Source organism: Meles meles, chromosome 9 (assembly GCF_922984935.1).
Source record: "Meles meles chromosome 9, mMelMel3.1 paternal haplotype, whole genome shotgun sequence".
Lineage (NCBI taxonomy): Eukaryota > Metazoa > Chordata > Mammalia > Carnivora > Mustelidae > Meles > Meles meles.
Window position 1 is genome coordinate 43,722,134 of NC_060074.1, and position 17,386 is coordinate 43,739,519.

Genomic DNA, 17,386 nt, shown 5'->3' on the forward strand with positions numbered 1-17,386 from the left:
ATATTAGCTTATAGGGATCAATCTTCATGGGAACTAGATTTGACTAATTTATTTGATATATATATTAAGGACTTGCTTTGTGCCAGAAAGGGGTACAATGGTGAACAAGCAAAAAAGACAATCATACAGTGCCAGCACTTATAGTCCTCTGTAGGTTCGGGAAAGAAGATACCAATAAAATGATCTCACTAGTAAATATAACATTAAAACTCTGATAAAGCTCAGGAATACCTAGTACACATGCCATGCATATACAGAGAAAGCAGACCTACTATGGATGGCTCAGAAGGCTTCCCCGAGGAAGAAAGGCTTGGACCGAGACCTAAGGGATGAGTAGGAGTTAACAAGGCTAGGGATTGGGGGCATGGGAGTAAAGATTGTTCTTGAGGGAGAACAGTATGTGCAAAGGCCCCGTGGTGGGAAGGAGCACAGTGGGTTTGGAGAACAAAGAGGAAGGTCAGGGTGCTAAAGTGTAGCCTGGAAGGGAGAGTGGGTGAAGAGCTTGGGGAAGAAGGCACTGGCCAGGTCAGACATGCCCTTGTAAGCTTGGCTGAAGACCGTCATCTTTGTTCTCAGAGGATTAAAATGCCATGGAACAGGTTTAGCATGGAATGATAACATCAGATTTGTATTTTGAAAGGAAGGCTCAGGCTGCTGTAAAATCTGCGATCAAGTCACTTTCTCTGGAAGATGATGGATTAATACTGCCTAACTCTATCTATCCCTCTGAGTCCTTTCCCTCCTTTTTTACGTACAGGGTAAACTAATCCCCTTCTGCTAACGGTCTTTCTGAGGATGGGATTTGGTATAGTCAATTACATTTCAGTTAACAAAATAAACCACATTATGTCTCCAAAGTTAATGTTATTGGATTGGAATTTGGGACACTCAAAACTCCATAGTTACACAATTACCACCAATCTACTGGGGTGTGCTTAGGCACACCCACTGCATGTTAAACCAGCTCAATTCCAAGAGGGAAATTCACAGTGACCCCTCCCTGTGACATCCTGAGTCATGACATGGAACAGGCAAACACCAGACTGTAAGGAATGAGAGGTGGCAGTCATGTAAGAGGGTGAGGAAGCCCAGTCTGATGTTAGGCCTGCACAATGATACTTGATGGGTAAAAGGAGAAAGACTATTTTCAGCCAGAGGGGTATGTCCACTTCTTGCCTTCATTTCCCATTTTGTTTGGCTTAACTGCCATGTTCAATCATCAAAACATCACGTTTTCATGTAGATGTGCAGACATTAATAGAGTCAATGGTGGCATCAATAAATGTCCTCACCTACTGGTGAGAGAATAACCTGCAGACCACCTTCATTAGGCCTCAGTGATGTGTCCTCAAGGAGGGCTATCAAGCACACTTAGGTGTCAAACTGAAAAGTCAGAGTTAAACTCAATAAAAAATGGATCGGGATAGCGTCATCCTAAGGGGACTGGCTGAAAAGACACTCATGTAGTTGGATGTATGAAAAGCTCTAAGAGAGTACAGAACTGCAAGAAGGATTGATCAGTCATGTATCCACAAGAAAGCCATCAAAGGGGCAAAGATTGCCTATCCACCTGCTGACACTGCCAGAGAGGGGAAGTCTGGCCTCTCCTTGGAGAATTCTGGCCCCAATGGCAGGGCTGGCTCTGAAATGAAAGTAGAAGTAGGGTCTAGGGTAGGAAAAGTAGTTCTTTCCTCCTGTGTGTCTCCTTTGCTCCCATGTGACTACCACATACACAGCCCTTCTGACACCACATGTGCATGGGTGGGTTTCCCCCACCAAGCAACATCGGCTGTCCTACAATTTGATTCCATTCTGATACTACCTACTTAGAAGCAGCACCAGATCCCACCGGCTGAGGGCCCACCCCACATGACTACTCCCCCATCCCCCACGTCAGGCGCCAATCACAAGTCCGTGTTGTCACTTGTGTTTCTGACCCAGTGGTTGTAAACCTGAAGTTTCCATGACCCCTTCTTTGAGTTCAATTACTTTGTTACAGTGTTTCACAGAACTGAGGGAAACACTTCATGTTTACCAGTTTATTAAAGGATGTGATAAATGTTACAGACCACAGCCAGACAGAGTGGTACTTCGGGCGAGTTCTGGGAGAGTCCTGAGTGCAGGAGCTTCTGTCCCCGTGGAGTCAGGGTAATCTGCCTCCTTGTTCATGCATGTGTTCACCCTCCTGACATTATCGGGATTTCATGGAGGCTTCCTCACACAGGCACAATCAGTTATTAACCCCCTTTCCAGCCCTTCTCCCCTTGCTAGAGGATGGGGAGTAGGGCTGAAAATTCTAACCTTCTAATAATCATGCTTTGGTCTTCCTGGTGACTGGGCCCTAGACAAGAGCCATCCAGGAGCTCACCCAGATATGCTCCAAGTGCTCTCATGACGTAGGATTTACAAGAGATTCGGGAGCTCCGTGCCAGGAACTGGAGGCAGGGATCTCTATATTTTCTATTCTCTCACAGGGCCCAGTAAATGAATGAACTTTGAATATTGGGATCTAATTGGCTACTCCAAAACACTGTGAGATGGATTGGTGGCAATTTAAAATTCAATTCATCTGAACCATTACTCACAAAGAACTTGCTCATTGTCACAGGCGGCCCTTACAGATCTTCCCACAGGGAGAGAGGGGTAGATATTTGGGCACATCACGGGCTTCCCTGATGGTCCTCATCCTATCTGCTGGATCTGGGTAATGTGAGTCTGCAGCGAGGACGCGTTGGGCAGGTTATTCTCAGACTGTTGGGTGTCTCCCATTTATGAGTCCATGTCCCTGAGGACTGCATGGTGGAACAAGGCACGTCCCTCCAAGGAAGGCGTTTCCCCGCGCAGCAGCCTGGGTCGGGCCGGTGTGCCAGGCAGCACCCCGGACTCAGCACTGGGACCCTGGGTGGCGCGCCTGCTTGTGATTCAAATCTGCATCTCCCTCATCCCTCCCATGCTTACTTGCTACTCACCTTTTTACCTCCTTTCTTCTTTCCTGCTTTGACGGGATATTCCTTTTCTCTGTCCACAGCCAGTTTCAAGTTTTTTAGTTCCTGTCGCATTAGCTCATCCACCTAGATGAGTACAAAACAGACCACTTTTGAGTGGCTTTGTGTGTCTCATGTTTTCTTTGTGAAGTTTAAAAATAGCTTAAGCTCTGGGTTGGTCGTGGATGGGAAATGATGAAGAAGCCCAATGGTGGCCGCTGATGACTATCTTTGTGCAGAGTGTGGTGTTACCTGCACTCTGATCTCTGACTCCAGTTCCTTCCGTTTCTCCTCTTTGATCAGTTCCGGATCATAGTTCTGGGGGAAATTCCACGACTCGTCTTTATTCTTCCACAGGTCTGTGGTCCAGAAGGATCAGGAAAAGGAAAATGATTTTTTTTTTCAACATGAGGATGAACCAAAACTATGGTTGCAATAAAAAACACAAGTCTAATTTCCTATTCTATTGCAGGGAATGTAAGTTCAAATAAAATACTCAAGTGATTATTGATGGCAGAGTGACGAGACTCATGTGCTTCCTCCCCCCACCAACTTCCCAAATGGGAAAATGTGCTTGTATAATATCTAAAAAAATGAAGAACAAAACTGCTAATGTGAAAACAAGAAATAAAAAGTATGATACAAGTAGTGTTCTTCTAATGACTATACCCATGTAAAAAATATACATTAATCGTGGGATTATATAATTAGACAAATGTGGGATGACTATTTTTGTAATATGTTTTATATTACTTTCAGTTTTCAAACAATTCACTAAATGTGGAAGATTTTATTGCTAGCTGAATCCACCAGCAACTGACCCCAGCCCCTTGTTAAAATAAAAGACAACACTGAACATACAAGCATCCATGACTTCCCCCAGACAGCTATATTCTTAAATTACTTTTTGGATGTGTTTGAAATCATACATGTTTTGCATTTCCCTTTTGCCTGGCCCTGGCAGGGAAGAGGATGGTTAGACAAATATGACCTTAGAGCAAATAAGGATAATTTTGTATCACTGGAAAAAATTGAACTATAGCTCATTTCTCAGGGGGGGAATTCCAAATGTGTGCCAAGGTACAGCTCAGCTGGATCCTGGCACTGGGACATGGGGTGGTGTCCTATGGAAAAAGAGACTTGTCAGTCTGGGAAATGAGATATTTTCCCAGAATCTGTGTTCAGAATGTGATGGAAACTTGCCAGAACTCAACCTGCAATCACCACCCAGCTTGGCTACACCACTGGGAGCTCATCCTTAGGACAATGATGCTCTTCAAGTTGGGGAGGCAATGGAGGGTCACAGGGACCGGGCAGAAGCCTTCCCCCACCTGTCTGATGATGGCTCCACTTGGGAAGAAGGGGGACAGTGCAGGGTTGGATGGCATTGAGCATGTGAATGAATGGGCAATGTGTTCTCAACCATGACCTTCCCTATGGGCACAGCAGGGGGATCCTGGGACTGGCCAGAAGTGTGTTCCTTGATGCAGCTGACTGAGAAAGGAGGGACAGTCACAGTCACAGACAGAAACATATGTCTGGGTGCCGTGGAGAGCAAGCAGTGCCAACCATGAAGACAGACTGGAGAAGGTACTTAGATACCTGGGTAAACAAATGAGTAGGGAGGGTCAAATCTGCAAATCTATCACAGGGGTCTGGGATCAGCAAAAGAGACCAGAGACGAAAGAAAGGACAAGACGTGGTGTGACCCAGGAAAACTTGCAGATCCTGGAGTGACAGTCAGCATAGCAAAGAGATTCTGATGCATGACTCAAAGTTGGCCAATGGGCACAAAAAATTGCCCCAAGGGCTTTGGCTATCTGATACCTGCCCAAGGATGCAGCCCACGCTTGGGGTCAGGTGGAACCCCTGTCCTACTGGTTATCTGCTGTTGGTCTTATGGTCTTCATCCCCCTGATTGACAATTCCTACTTCCTGAGGGGGAGGGGGCTCTGCAGGACAGCTGTGCCCAGAGCAGACACTTTCTTGTCAGCAAAAAGGAGACAATGGGTCCCTGAGGACCAGTGAATGTGTCATCTCAAGGTCATCAGTCAGGACCCTGTGGACAGGAAAATTATAGGAAGATGGGACGTGGAAATGCAGCTCCAGTTCTCCAAAAGTGTGGAAGCTCCAGGCTGAAGACCCTACAATGCTCCCAGTGGTTGGCATGGAAATTTCCAGAAGTGGAAATGGTCACCACAACGTGTTGCCACACACAGGTCAGGCAGGCCTGACCGTCCCGTGGAACAGAGTGTTGGCGAGAAAGGAGCCTATTTGGAATTCGGGTCCAGCGAGAGCTCTCAGCTTCCCTTGGCTTCCTGTCAGAGAATCAAGGGTGGGGTGGGGGGTGGTGGCTGGGCAGGGCTCTGCCAGTTGCTGCACTAGTCAGGATCTCTGCCATGGTCACAGCCTATGGTGACGCAAATCTAGGGGAACAGATTTTGGAAAACGAGGATGATGAAAGGACCCAGTTTCTTCTGGGTGGCTACTGTAGACTTACAAGAAATAGACAGGAACTAAGTGACAAACATGGTACAATTTTCATAAAGTCTATTCACCCATGTGTCTTTCCCCATCGGGGTGGCCACGTGACAGGTGGCCCTGTCTTTGTGGCAGAGATGATGGCAAGGGATGATGGGGCTGGGAGTGGGTTTGGCACCTGTCTCCTAGATGGCTGCCTGTCTGTGGATGACCCCAGAGGTGAGGATGTCATCACCTGGGAGGGGCAGGTGACCAGCCTGGAACAGAGTTCACATCTCCATGAAGACCAAGAGGGAGAAGATCCAAAACAGACTGGATGGGGGCCACTTCTGACAAGAGTGGGCACATAGGAAATTGCTAGAAAGCTAGGAGCTGAATTTTTATTATTTTAAATAATCACTCCTGTGACTGAGTACCATCCAGAGAAGTCCATCCTGTGTTTTACAGTCAGGTAATGAAAAATACTGCACTGCATAAATTGCCTATATCAGCCCATTAATGTAAAACATGTTTTAAGTCATTAATTGAGTTTATTCTTGGCCCCAATCCCCCTAGCAGGTGGATTTTGTGGTTGGTCTGTAAGGTACGTGTTGACCTAAGGAAGAACTAAGTAGTTTACATTTCCCTTATTTGAAGGTAACTGTCCTTTCAGAGTGCCTTTTCTGAAATGCACATGAACTTAAATTGTGGAAAACTTTAAAATGTATGAAAACTATGATTTTTCTTCTGTGTTTGAAATTTTAAGCTCTTCCCCCTTGAAAACACTATGAAGGGTTTAAACGTGTTAAAACATGCTATTTACCAGTAACTCTTGTTTACCAGATGTCCCCCTTACACGATCATTAAATCTCCCACAGCAAAGCTCACCTGTTTCTATTAAGATATTTTTAAAGCAAAATTGCTTTGCTGAGGTGAGGAAGCTACTTTGCTTTCTCACTAGACAGACTTGTTAAAATCTGGAAGCGGTGCATTTCCTAAAGAAAGGGACGCAGACTATTGAACAGGAAGGAACACGAGGCGATTATTTATGTAAAAGCACCTCGCAAATTCTCATTCTGCGGTTGTAACTGTGTCTCACAAATAAAGCGGTACTTAGTGGCCTTTGCTGATTTCACCTCGACCGCCCTTTGAATGGTCCTGGTTTTCCGCGGAAATTTTGCTTTTCTCATGACACTTCGGGCACAGGGCACCTCTCAATCCCTTCAAGAATTTCATGGACATTTACAAATGCAGGAAGCTTTTCAGGGTCCTCAAAGCACTAACAACTGCCCCAGGAGCTTTCATCCCCAGAGTGTGAAAAGCTGGCCAGGGCAGTTTCTCACGTAGGGGGGGGATTAAAATGTTAATGTCTTATTTGAAAAGGAAAACCTTTGATTTTTGAGAAAAGATTTCTAAGATGAAGACATTTAATTTCTTTAAAAGACCAGAGACCTGGCAGATAGCACAGGAAACGCCACAAATCCAACTAGGAAAATGGTCCTTTACGCTTCCTGCTCCCAAGTGACCACTGCCCATTTTTTTTTTTTTTGCCTTAATGGAAACAGATATTCTACAAACAGCGTAATGGAAACATATTACACAAACGGTGTGGAAAGTCTCAAGAGCTTTCCCGAGTGGGTCAGCAGGTCGCAAGCCTTGGTTTCCCACGGGAATGTCAGATTTCCCTCAAGTTAATTTTTGCTTTTATCAAAATAATACACGCACATTGTTTTAGACTGAGTCTGATAATATGGAAGGGATTATAACAAAAAACTGTCTAATTCTGCCTTCCAGAGAAATTGCCCAATGGCATTCATTCCTGTTTTCATTCATTCATTCATTTAAAATTGTGAGGAATAATTTCAGATTTATCTGCAAATCTGATGTATGCATAAGTTTAATTCATGACTTGATGGAGCTTGATTGTAGAGCAGGCACAGTTCTCAGAGTAGGCAGACAGTGGGGGGTCCTGTCGTCTGGGACCATGTCCTTCCCATGGAGAAACAAGGAACATCCCCATCCCCATAGATGGAGGTAAGTAAAGCAGGGTGGGCACAGGGTGAGGCTGGAGACAGCCCACAAAGGTCTTGGGGAAGGCCTGCAGGGACCAGCATTCCAGGCAAGGGGAATGGACAGCACCAGGTCTCTGAGGTGGGACCGACTAGCTTGCTGGTGGAAGAGCATGGAGCCCACGAGAGGAGGTGGGAGGCCAGTGTGAAGCGGTCTAGCTTCCTGAGAACTCTTCGAGCTGTGTCTGTTGTTATACCCTTGTCATGTGCTCACACTGCTACTTCTTGATTTATGAGTTTGAGATGGGAGCCCCTAAATTCCTGTAATGGCAGAGGAAGGCCTGGCTGTCTCTCACCTTCCTGTCTTTCCCCTTATTCTCTCCTGATAGTTATTTCAGAGGGAGCCAGGCCCTCCACACACTGAGGGAAACTGTTGCCCGAGAGAGGACTTCAGCAGAACATGAATGGGCCAGTGACCTGATGTGTTAGAAGGTGCAAACAATGACCTTGGAGGTTGGTGATCGATGTGTAGCATATGAAGCTATGAGGGGTCTGTAAAGAGCAAAAGAAATGTGGCACAAAGCGTGTGAACAAGAGGTTGGTCATGTTGCAAACACACCTGGGTTCCTGTGGCATCCATGGCATGCCAGTGACCTTGCCGGGGGACGCATGCAGCTCTTAGCTGATCCTTGGGTGTTGCTGCCACCAGCCTAATTTGCACAAGCCACTCAACTTGTGCCCCTGTCCCGTCCCATCCACCTCTGCCACACCCTGTATGTTGTGAGTAGGTTGATGGTGGGCGCCATTTTTGCATCTCCACGGTTGCCTTGCACCTGGCACACTGGACACAGAGGTTGTTGAATGAAGATGAAGACATAAGGGTGTGAGTGTCTGATAGTGATTGCTTTATAATGATTTGAGGCCCCTGTACCCCAATGTTCATAGCAGCAAGGTCCACAGTAGCCAAGCTATGGAAAGAGCCCAATGTCCATCAAATGGATAAAGAAGATGTAGTATAGATATATGATGGAGTATTACTCAGCCATCAAAAAGGATGAAATCTTACGATTGGCAGTAATGTGAATGGAATTAGATGAGGATGGAATTATGCTGAGCAGAATTAAGTCAGTTGGAGAAAGACAAATAGCACATGATCTCACTCATATGTGGAATTTAAGAAAAAAAACAGATGAACATAGGGGAAAGGAAGGAAAAATAAAATAAAATGAAACCAGAGGAAGAGAAGAACCATAAGAGACTCTTAACCATGGCGAACAAACTGAGGGTGGCTAGAGGGGAGGTGGGTGGGGGGATGGAGTCACTGGGGGATGGGTATTAAGGAGGACACATGATGTGATGAGCAAGGGTGTTATATGCAACTGATGAATCCTTAAACTCTACCCCCGAAATTAATAATACACTATATTCTAACTACCTTGAATTTAAATAAAATGTTAACAAAAGATTCAACTTTTCAGACTTGAATGGCAGCATGTGTTCTAACAGTACCTGCCAATAGAAGGGTCGTTGCTTTATTTCTCGCCATTGTCGTGCAGATCAAATGAGATGAGCATGGAAAACACAAAGGCTTGCATGCTTTGGGTGTCTAATAACGTGAGGTTACTGCTTTGGCCTCCTTCCTCCCCAATTAAAACAGCTGCCAGTCCTGGTGATGTCCCCTGTCCCCCCACCGTGGTTTAGCACTGTGTGCAGGGTAGGACCCTCACCATTAGTGGAAAGTGAAAGAATTTAGGGTGGAGATGGATGTTTTTCTTTCATACAACTAGCATCTCAGACCTGAAATGACGTGGATATTGTGGCTAAGGGTGAAGCTCAGTTTATTGGGGTAAAAACCATGAGTCAATGAAAAAATATGTTAAGTAATTAACAGTACCAGTGCTGTTCAGATAAGACCAGAGTCAGGGAGGAAGCCCATGTGTGACTGAAGTATGGAAATATTCCACTCCATGTCCCTATTGCAATTTTTAGCAATTACCAAAGAGGACCAATGCCCGGGGTCATCGTGGCCAGTCATTCAGTGTTGAGATTCATCCTGAGGGTGGAGTGAAGCCAAAGGAGCTGGGTAATTGTTCCAGTAAACTGTAATAGAAATGTCTGAAAGACCAATTCCTACATTTGCAGTTCCCCTCACATTCTAGCTACTATGCTAATTACGCTGAACAATGGACAAAAGAACTCTGTGTCGGTCTGCAGGCACCTGTCTTTGTCTGACAGGATTGGAATATCTTATTGTACATCTGGTATTGATTTTCTTAATTTAAACAATCTAGGCCAATCCCTTTCATTCCCAGCAAGAGAATGTTCAGCTGAGGTCCTACAGTTTGAAACAGAATGGAGGGTTCAATGGTGTTCTCGCACTATTCATATCTGGTCCTTTTACCGACCCTATGCCTTTAGGCGACCCAAAGGAATTTTAAAATAGAGATGGACAGAAGGTCTGGGCCATGAGCTGTGTGTTTTCAGCCTCTCCCTACTGAGCGCCCACTTCTGGCCCTCACGGCCCAATTCTTGGAAGGAATAGACATTCCTTCCAAGGCTGGGTGTGGGGCCAGGGGTCATGCTGGGCGGGCGGTGCAACTCCCCGGGGGCCGCTTGGTCTTCTAAACCAACCTTTGTACACGTTATTTCCTTCCTCCATCGTGGGAAGGAAAACACTTGGTGACATTTTCCAGCCCTCATCTTCTTCCTGTTGAAGAAGAATGAGATTTCTGTTAATTACAGGGCTGCCGTATCTGTCCTGACGAGACAGTACACGGCGAACATCCTGACGACAGGGCTATCTAAGGCACACAGGCTCTTTCCTGGTTTATGAACTTTCCCACCCCCCTGGGCAGTTTCCCTGCTGGCCAGTCTGAGCAGGGAGTGTGGTGTCCACCAGCCAGGGCGTGGATGGTTCTAGAAACTTAGCTCTATCTGCAGGTTCACTGAGGTGCCCCTATTTCAATCACCTCTCCCGGGGTACCCCAAGCCCTGAGTCTGGTCTGTTGTCTGATGTTCTGGTTCTTTCTTTGCTCTGAAAGCTGATCCCCTTCCTGAGTCCTCCCGCTGCCCTCCAGGAGCTTGTAGGTTCAAATGTCAGATTGGTCACTCAGTGGCTTTCAGATAATCTGATGGTTCCCTTAGGGTCTGTGTCCTCGGGGTGGGGGAGGGATTACTGTGATTTGGAAGAGGCTGATTATTTCCCACTCAACTAGGAGTGAAATTATACTTCATTTCCAGATCCAGAAGTGGAAATCGGCCCAGGAGCTCTCATTACTATTAACTATATTTTAAAATAAAAATGCATCAAAAAATTGATAGCTCGTTGCAAAAAACAAACAAAACCTCCTATTTTCAAGCTTGCATTTAGAATGTCATTTTACTTCTCTGCTCACACTTTTCTCTCCATTCATTGAGATTAAGAATCAAAGCTACTAAAAACAAAAAAAAAGTTACTCATGCCTTTTTGGAATTTGGAGTGCTGCTGGAAGTAGTGGTTTTTGAGCATTTCAGATAGAAGGAAATGTAAAGAAAACTCACATACTTTCTTCTCAGAGGAATGCATTTTCACATAAAACTTTACATAAAATTTCAGGCAGTCTATCATTGGGGTCTCTGTTTCCTAGGTTAAGGATGTCTGTCTCCTCTGGAGATCAGCAGCTTCTCACTTCCTCTTATCTTCCCCTCTCGCTGCCCCTCAGTGGACATAGAAGATGCTCAGTATGGATGTTTCCATGATGACATCCTTATTCCCGATAACAGCCTCTGGAAATTCACAACACTCACGTCTCCATCTTTGTGAAGTAGTACAAAGTTTCATTTGAAGTCCCCTAAAATACTATAAGAACGTGGTTGGCTCAGTGGTTCAGTCTGGAGCACCTCCTTGGGCCAGGCTGCTGGAGAAGGGGCACTGGGATCACAGAAAGGCTGGGTGGCCCCACGGACAAACAGAAGCTTTTAAAGCTAATGGTGCTGTATGCGGGTGCTAGGCTCTTCCCAGGATTCAGCATGAAGTTAGAATGCAGAGGACTCTTCCGTATTCACATGATCCTGTGTTCTGGCCAGGTAAAATCCATTTAAAATAGTACCAAATGGTTTAACATGTGGCTTGAAAAAGAACAAAGAGAAAAGGATTGCAAGGATGGATTGCAGAGTGCTCCTTTTCTGGCTCCTGAAGCCAACGAGAGGTCCACATAGCTGACTTGTTAGGCTAACGGTGTAACTTTGATACTGAAAGCACATTTGCAAAGATGGCTATTGGTTTGCAGAGAATGTCCTCCTGACACTAGCATTCCCCTCTATCACATAGTCTTAACACAGATCTCCTTACCTGCGATCCTTAACACTTTTGGAGATGGTTAACAAAACAAAGATCCAAAAGAAAGACAATTTTTTTTTTTTGCTGTTGAATTTTGAGAATTCTTTATATACTGTGGATGCAAGTCCCTTTGCTAGATCTATAGCTTACAAACATTTTCTCCCAGTTTGTAGATTGTCTTTTCATCCTCTTCCCAGAGCTAAAGTGTTTTTTTTTTTTTATTACAGTGATGTCCAATTTATCAATCTTTCACTTCTATGGACACTTTTGGTTGTCAAGTTGAAGAACTGTGTGCAGAGCCCTAGATCCTGAAGATATTTTTCCTCCTCTTTCTACCTGAAGGTTTTATGGTTTTACATGTGAGTCCATGATCCTTGTTGAGTTAATTTTTGTATAAGGTACAAGATAGACATTCCTTTTCTTGTCTAGGGGTGAAAAGATTAATTCTTTTAAAGTCCATCTTTGAAGGTGTTTATGGTGCTTTTATGTTTTCCCTTTACTAGCTCTGAAGATGAAAATCCCTAGACCAATCTCTTGGCTTCTGTCCTTCAGCATCTCAGTATACAGGGTCATATGGATGGATCTAGACATGAAATTGAAGACTTTCATGCTTCCAATGTTAAATTGCTTGCAAAGTTTTTTGTTGAAATGGTCAAATGAATGTAAGACTACCAGCCACTGTTATTTTATTTGATTTTATTTTAATAAAGGCTCATTTGTAGCCATCTTGTGGACTGACGAAAGTTGTACTCCTATGATATTTTGACAAGAGTCTATTTTCCATTTATGGAGGTGAGTGGAAATATTCAAATAATCCTCTGATTTTTGTGTTTAATAGGAGGTCTTTACCAAGTTTTCTGACTATATATGGACTAGCGATTGAGAAATGACCAAATTTATAAAAATACCTGAAGGATAATCCCACAGCTGTGCTGCAGCGAAACAGTAGGGGTGAGTCAGTTACGCAAGCTAAACAAAACTAGTTTCCTCTCTCCTCTGCCTTACCCTTTACCCAGGATGAATAATAGATGCTTTTTCTACAGGTCAAAATACCTATTGTCATACAAAGATTTTGAATAGCTTGTCTCAAGAATGCTTCTAGACGCCTTGGCGTTGATTCTAAAACAAGATTTTTAAAAATTAATAAAAGAGATAATCTGACCTCAAAGATGAGTAGCAATATAATGTAAATATATCAATTTCATTAGAGATTACCATTTATGATCACGTTGTTACTGTGTAGACATGTACCTATCAAGAATAAATTCAGTTCTAAGTAACTGTGAAGGATTTTGCCCTTCATTTGCAACTACTTCATAAATGCTGATATACTCAAACTTCTCTTTTTGTCTCAAACTGTTCATCATTAAATGACTCTTTAATAGCTAGTTAATAAAATACCTTCACTCAACAAAGACCAGATTGTATAGCTGATAATTTCAGAATTTTTATGGAACAAGCTTCATTAACAGTGAATTTTTAATTAGCAAGTGTCAAACTCCCTAATGCATATTTAGAGGGAGAGAATGCTTAGAATGAAATTGAAATTCTTCCAATTGTCCTTATTCTTTAGCACGGCTTCAAAATTATCTTGCAGAGTGAGAGGAGGGCTTTAAAAATTAACTAAGAAGTAAGCTCTCTCCTTATTTTTTTCTGCAACAAGTTAGAAGATTTGGGGCACAAGCAGAGCAGTAGGGCAACAGGTGGCCTTGTGGGTTGGTTCCATGGAAACACTCAGATGGAGGCTGTGCAGGTGGTTTACTGGGAACACCACCCACAGGGATGGAGGGAGAGAAGCAGCAATGGGCAGAGAAACTGATGCAAGTGAGCTGTGATGCAATTGGATGTGAGATGTCAGCTGACTCCACAGGGAGCCCAGGAGCTAGGAGAATGCTTCAGAGATGTTCCAGTGTGGGGGCTGGGTCTTTGTAAGCAAACATGGCTATCCTTGGATGCAGCTGCCCGGGTGGTTGGTGTGACTTTGCATGGAGCAGCTCCTTTAGACTTGGAACAATTCCTGGGGAGGAATTAGGTGAGGAGTCAGCACAAAATACTGAGCGGTGGGGGATTGAGTTGGGAACTACAGTGGAGTGGGTTGTGAGCAGTGAGAGGTCTCTCTTCTTTTGTTCACAGCAATGGAACATGGTGAAGGAGAGGGACAAAGACAGATGGGGGCAGTTAGATGATTTCTGCTGATCATGGTGCAGAATATGAGCCTTGCAAAAGGGTCAATTGCCTCCAGCTGTGTGGCTGCAGTCATGCAAGGAATTTTTAACAAAATGTTGTCTTTCATAAATGTAAAATGTTGCATTTATGTGGAGTTTGGGTATTTTTTTTTAAATTTAAATTCAATTAGCTAACCTATAGTACAACATAAGTTTCAGGTGTAGAGTTCAATAATTCATCAGTTGCCTGTAACACCCAGTGCTCATCACATCACATGCTCTCCTCAATGCCCATCACCCACTGACCTCATCCCCCTAACCCTTACCTCCAGCAACCCTCAGTTTGTTTTCTATAGTTAAGAGTCTCTCATGGTTTTTCTCCCTGCCTGCTGATTTCCCATTCAGTTTTCCCTCCCTTCCCCTATGATCCTCTGCAGTGTTTCTCATATTCCACATATAAGTGAAACCATATAATAATTGTCTTTCTCTGATTGACTTATTTTGCTTAGCATAATACTCTCTAGTTCCATCCACATTGATGTAAATGGTAAGTATTCAACGTTTCTGATAGCTGAATAATATATATATATATGTACCACATCTTCTTTACCCATTCATCTGTTGATGGATAAGTGATTCATTTTAGACCCAAACACACCTCCAGATTGAAAGTGAGGGGATGGAGAACCATTTATCTTGTTAATGGACATCAAAAGAAAGTTGAGGTAGCAATCCTTATATCAGAAAATTAGATTTTAAATCAAAGAATTTAGTAAGGGATATAGAGGGACACACTATATCATACTTAAAAAGTCTATTCAACAAGAAGATCTAACAATTATATTTATGCTCCTAACTTGAGAGCAGCCAAATATATAAACCAATTAATAACAAAATTAAAGAAACATTGATAATAACACATTAATAATAGGGGACTTTAACACCTTGCTTACAGCAATGGATAGATCATTTTAGTAGAAGATCAACAAGGAAACAAGGGCTTTGAATGACACACTGGACCAGATGGACTTCAGATATATACAGAGCATTACATCCTAAAGCAATAGAATACACATTCTTCTCAAGTGCACATGGAACAGAGTAGATCACATACTGGCACAAATTAGGTCTCAACTAGTACCAAAAGACTGGGATTATTCCATGCATATTTTCAGACTACAATGCTTTGAAACTCCTCAGTAACAAGGGGAAATTTGGAAGGAACTCAAATACTTGGAAGATAACGAGCATCTTACTAAAGAATGAGTGGATCAACAAGGAAATTAAAGAAGAACTAAAAAATTCATGGAAACAAATGAAAATGAAGACACAACTGTTCAATACCATTGGGATGCAGCAAAAGGGGCCCTAAGAAGGAAGCACATAGCAATATAAGCCTTTCTCAAAAAATTAGAAAAGTCTCAAATACACAAACTGAGCTTACACCTAAAGGAGCTGGAGAAAGAACATCAAATAAAGCCTAAACCAAGCAGGAAAAGAGAAATAATGATTAGAGCAGAAATCAATGAAATAGAAACCAAAAGAACAGTAGAACAGATTAATGAAACCAGGAGCTGATTCTTTGAAAGAACTAATAATATCAAAAAACTTCCAGCCAGATTTACCAAAAACAAAAGAAAAAAGACCCAAATGAATGAAATCATGAACAAAATAAGAGATCAGAACCAACACCAAGGAAACACAAATAATTTTAAGAACATATTATGAGCAACTATATGCCAACAGATGAGGCAATCTGGAAGAAATTGATGCATTCCCAGAAACTTGTAAATGACCAAAACTGAAACAGAAAGAAATGGAAAACCTGAACAGACCCATAACCAACAAGGAAATTGAAGCAGTTGTCAAAAATCTCCCAACAAGGGGTGCTGGGTGGCTCAGTGGGTTAAAGCCTCTGCCTTTGGCTCAGGTCATGATCCCAGGGTCCTGGGATTGAGCCCTGAATCAGGCTCTCTGCTCAGTGGGGAGCCAGCCTTCTCCTCTCTCTCTCTGCCTGCCTCTCTGCCTACTGGTCTGTCAAATAAATACATAAGATCTTAAAAAAAAAGAATAAATAAAATCTTTAAAAAATATCTCTGAACAGACAAGAGACCAGGGCCAGATGGCTTCCCAGGGGAAATTCTACCAAACATTTAGAGAAATAATACTTATTTTTCTGAAGTTATTTCAAAAAACAGAAATGGAAGGAAAACTTCCAAACTTGTTTTGTGAGGCCAGCATTACTTTGTTCCCAACACCAGACAAAGAGCCCACCAAAAAGGAGAATTGCAGACCAATATCCCTGATGAACGTGGATGCCAAAATTCTCACCAAGATACTGGCCAATAGGATCCAATTGTACATTATAAGGATTATTCACCACGACCAAGTGGGATTTATTCCTGAGCTGCAAGGGTGGTTCAACATTTGCAGACCAATCATTGTGGTACATCACATAAATAAAACAAAGGACAAGAACCATACGATCCTCTCAACAGATGCAGAAAAAGCATTTGAGAAAGTACAACATCCTTTCTTGATTAAAACTCCACAGGGTAGAGATAGAGGGAATATACCTCAATATCATAAAAGACATCTATGAAAATCCCACAATTAATATCACTCTCTTTTCCTGTAAGGTGTGGAGTTTGGGTATTGTCATTGTGTATCCACTATCCTCCTTTTCCTTCTCCTCACAATTTCTGCCTCCTTGGTTCAATCACTTGTCCTTGATGATGCAGCCTGCCCCATTTCTGTCCTGAACTCACCTCCTGGAATACGAGGAATGGCCCAAAGTAACACTGTTTGAAATCTGATTTCTTTTGGGTAGTAAGAAATGAAAACTTCCAATAAAATGCATCCACTATGTCAACCTGAAGTAAAAAGTTTGAACAAACACACTTTGGTTAAAGTAGGGATTATTTTGACTTTGTAGTGATCGCCTGGTTTCTACCTTGAGGAAAGATGAGGTGGATCATTTATTTTGAGGAATAAAAATTCAAAGCTATAACATATGTGAATAACACAAAGTATCAAAGTCACTGAAACCACCTTTATCCTAATAGGTATTTATTATAAGTCATAGAGAGGATGATGACTGGTGATCAAACACATAAAAAATATTGAAAAACTGGTAGAACAGTTTCCTAGGAAATGAACTACTGCAGTCTCAGGAGTTTGGAGATCATGCCACTGGTTCAAAGCAAAAAAGTCACTTAAAAGAAAATTTCTTTTAAAATTCCAAATTCCTTACCTTGTTTTTTTCCTTTGTTCCTTTCTTTTCCTTTTCTTTTTTAGGTTTCTTGGGTTTCTTGGCCTTCTTATTCTTTTTCTTCTTTTTGTTTTTCTCCTCTTCTTCTTGGTTTGCAATAATATCTTCAGTAACCTGGCAAGAAACAAAAAATAAGCATCATGATTTCATGGAGCCCGATCAAGACAAGGACTGCTTAC

The 17,386-nt window shown here is 42.8% G+C and overlaps 1 protein-coding gene across 1 annotated transcript in view; it reads right to left on the minus strand.

Moving 5' to 3' along the window:
* The window catches only part of IQCA1 (IQ motif containing with AAA domain 1), a 155,881-nt gene that overhangs the window by 63,218 nt on the left and 75,277 nt on the right, over positions 1–17,386 (minus strand). Inside the window, exons 8-11 of the mRNA XM_046019656.1 lie at positions 17,190–17,321; positions 10,085–10,160; positions 3,237–3,343; positions 2,970–3,071 (exon numbers count right to left, since the gene is read on the minus strand). Of these exons, the coding sequence (XP_045875612.1) occupies positions 2,970–3,071; positions 3,237–3,343; positions 10,085–10,160; positions 17,190–17,321 (417 nt within the window). The remainder of the gene's footprint in view (positions 1–2,969; positions 3,072–3,236; positions 3,344–10,084; positions 10,161–17,189; positions 17,322–17,386) is intronic.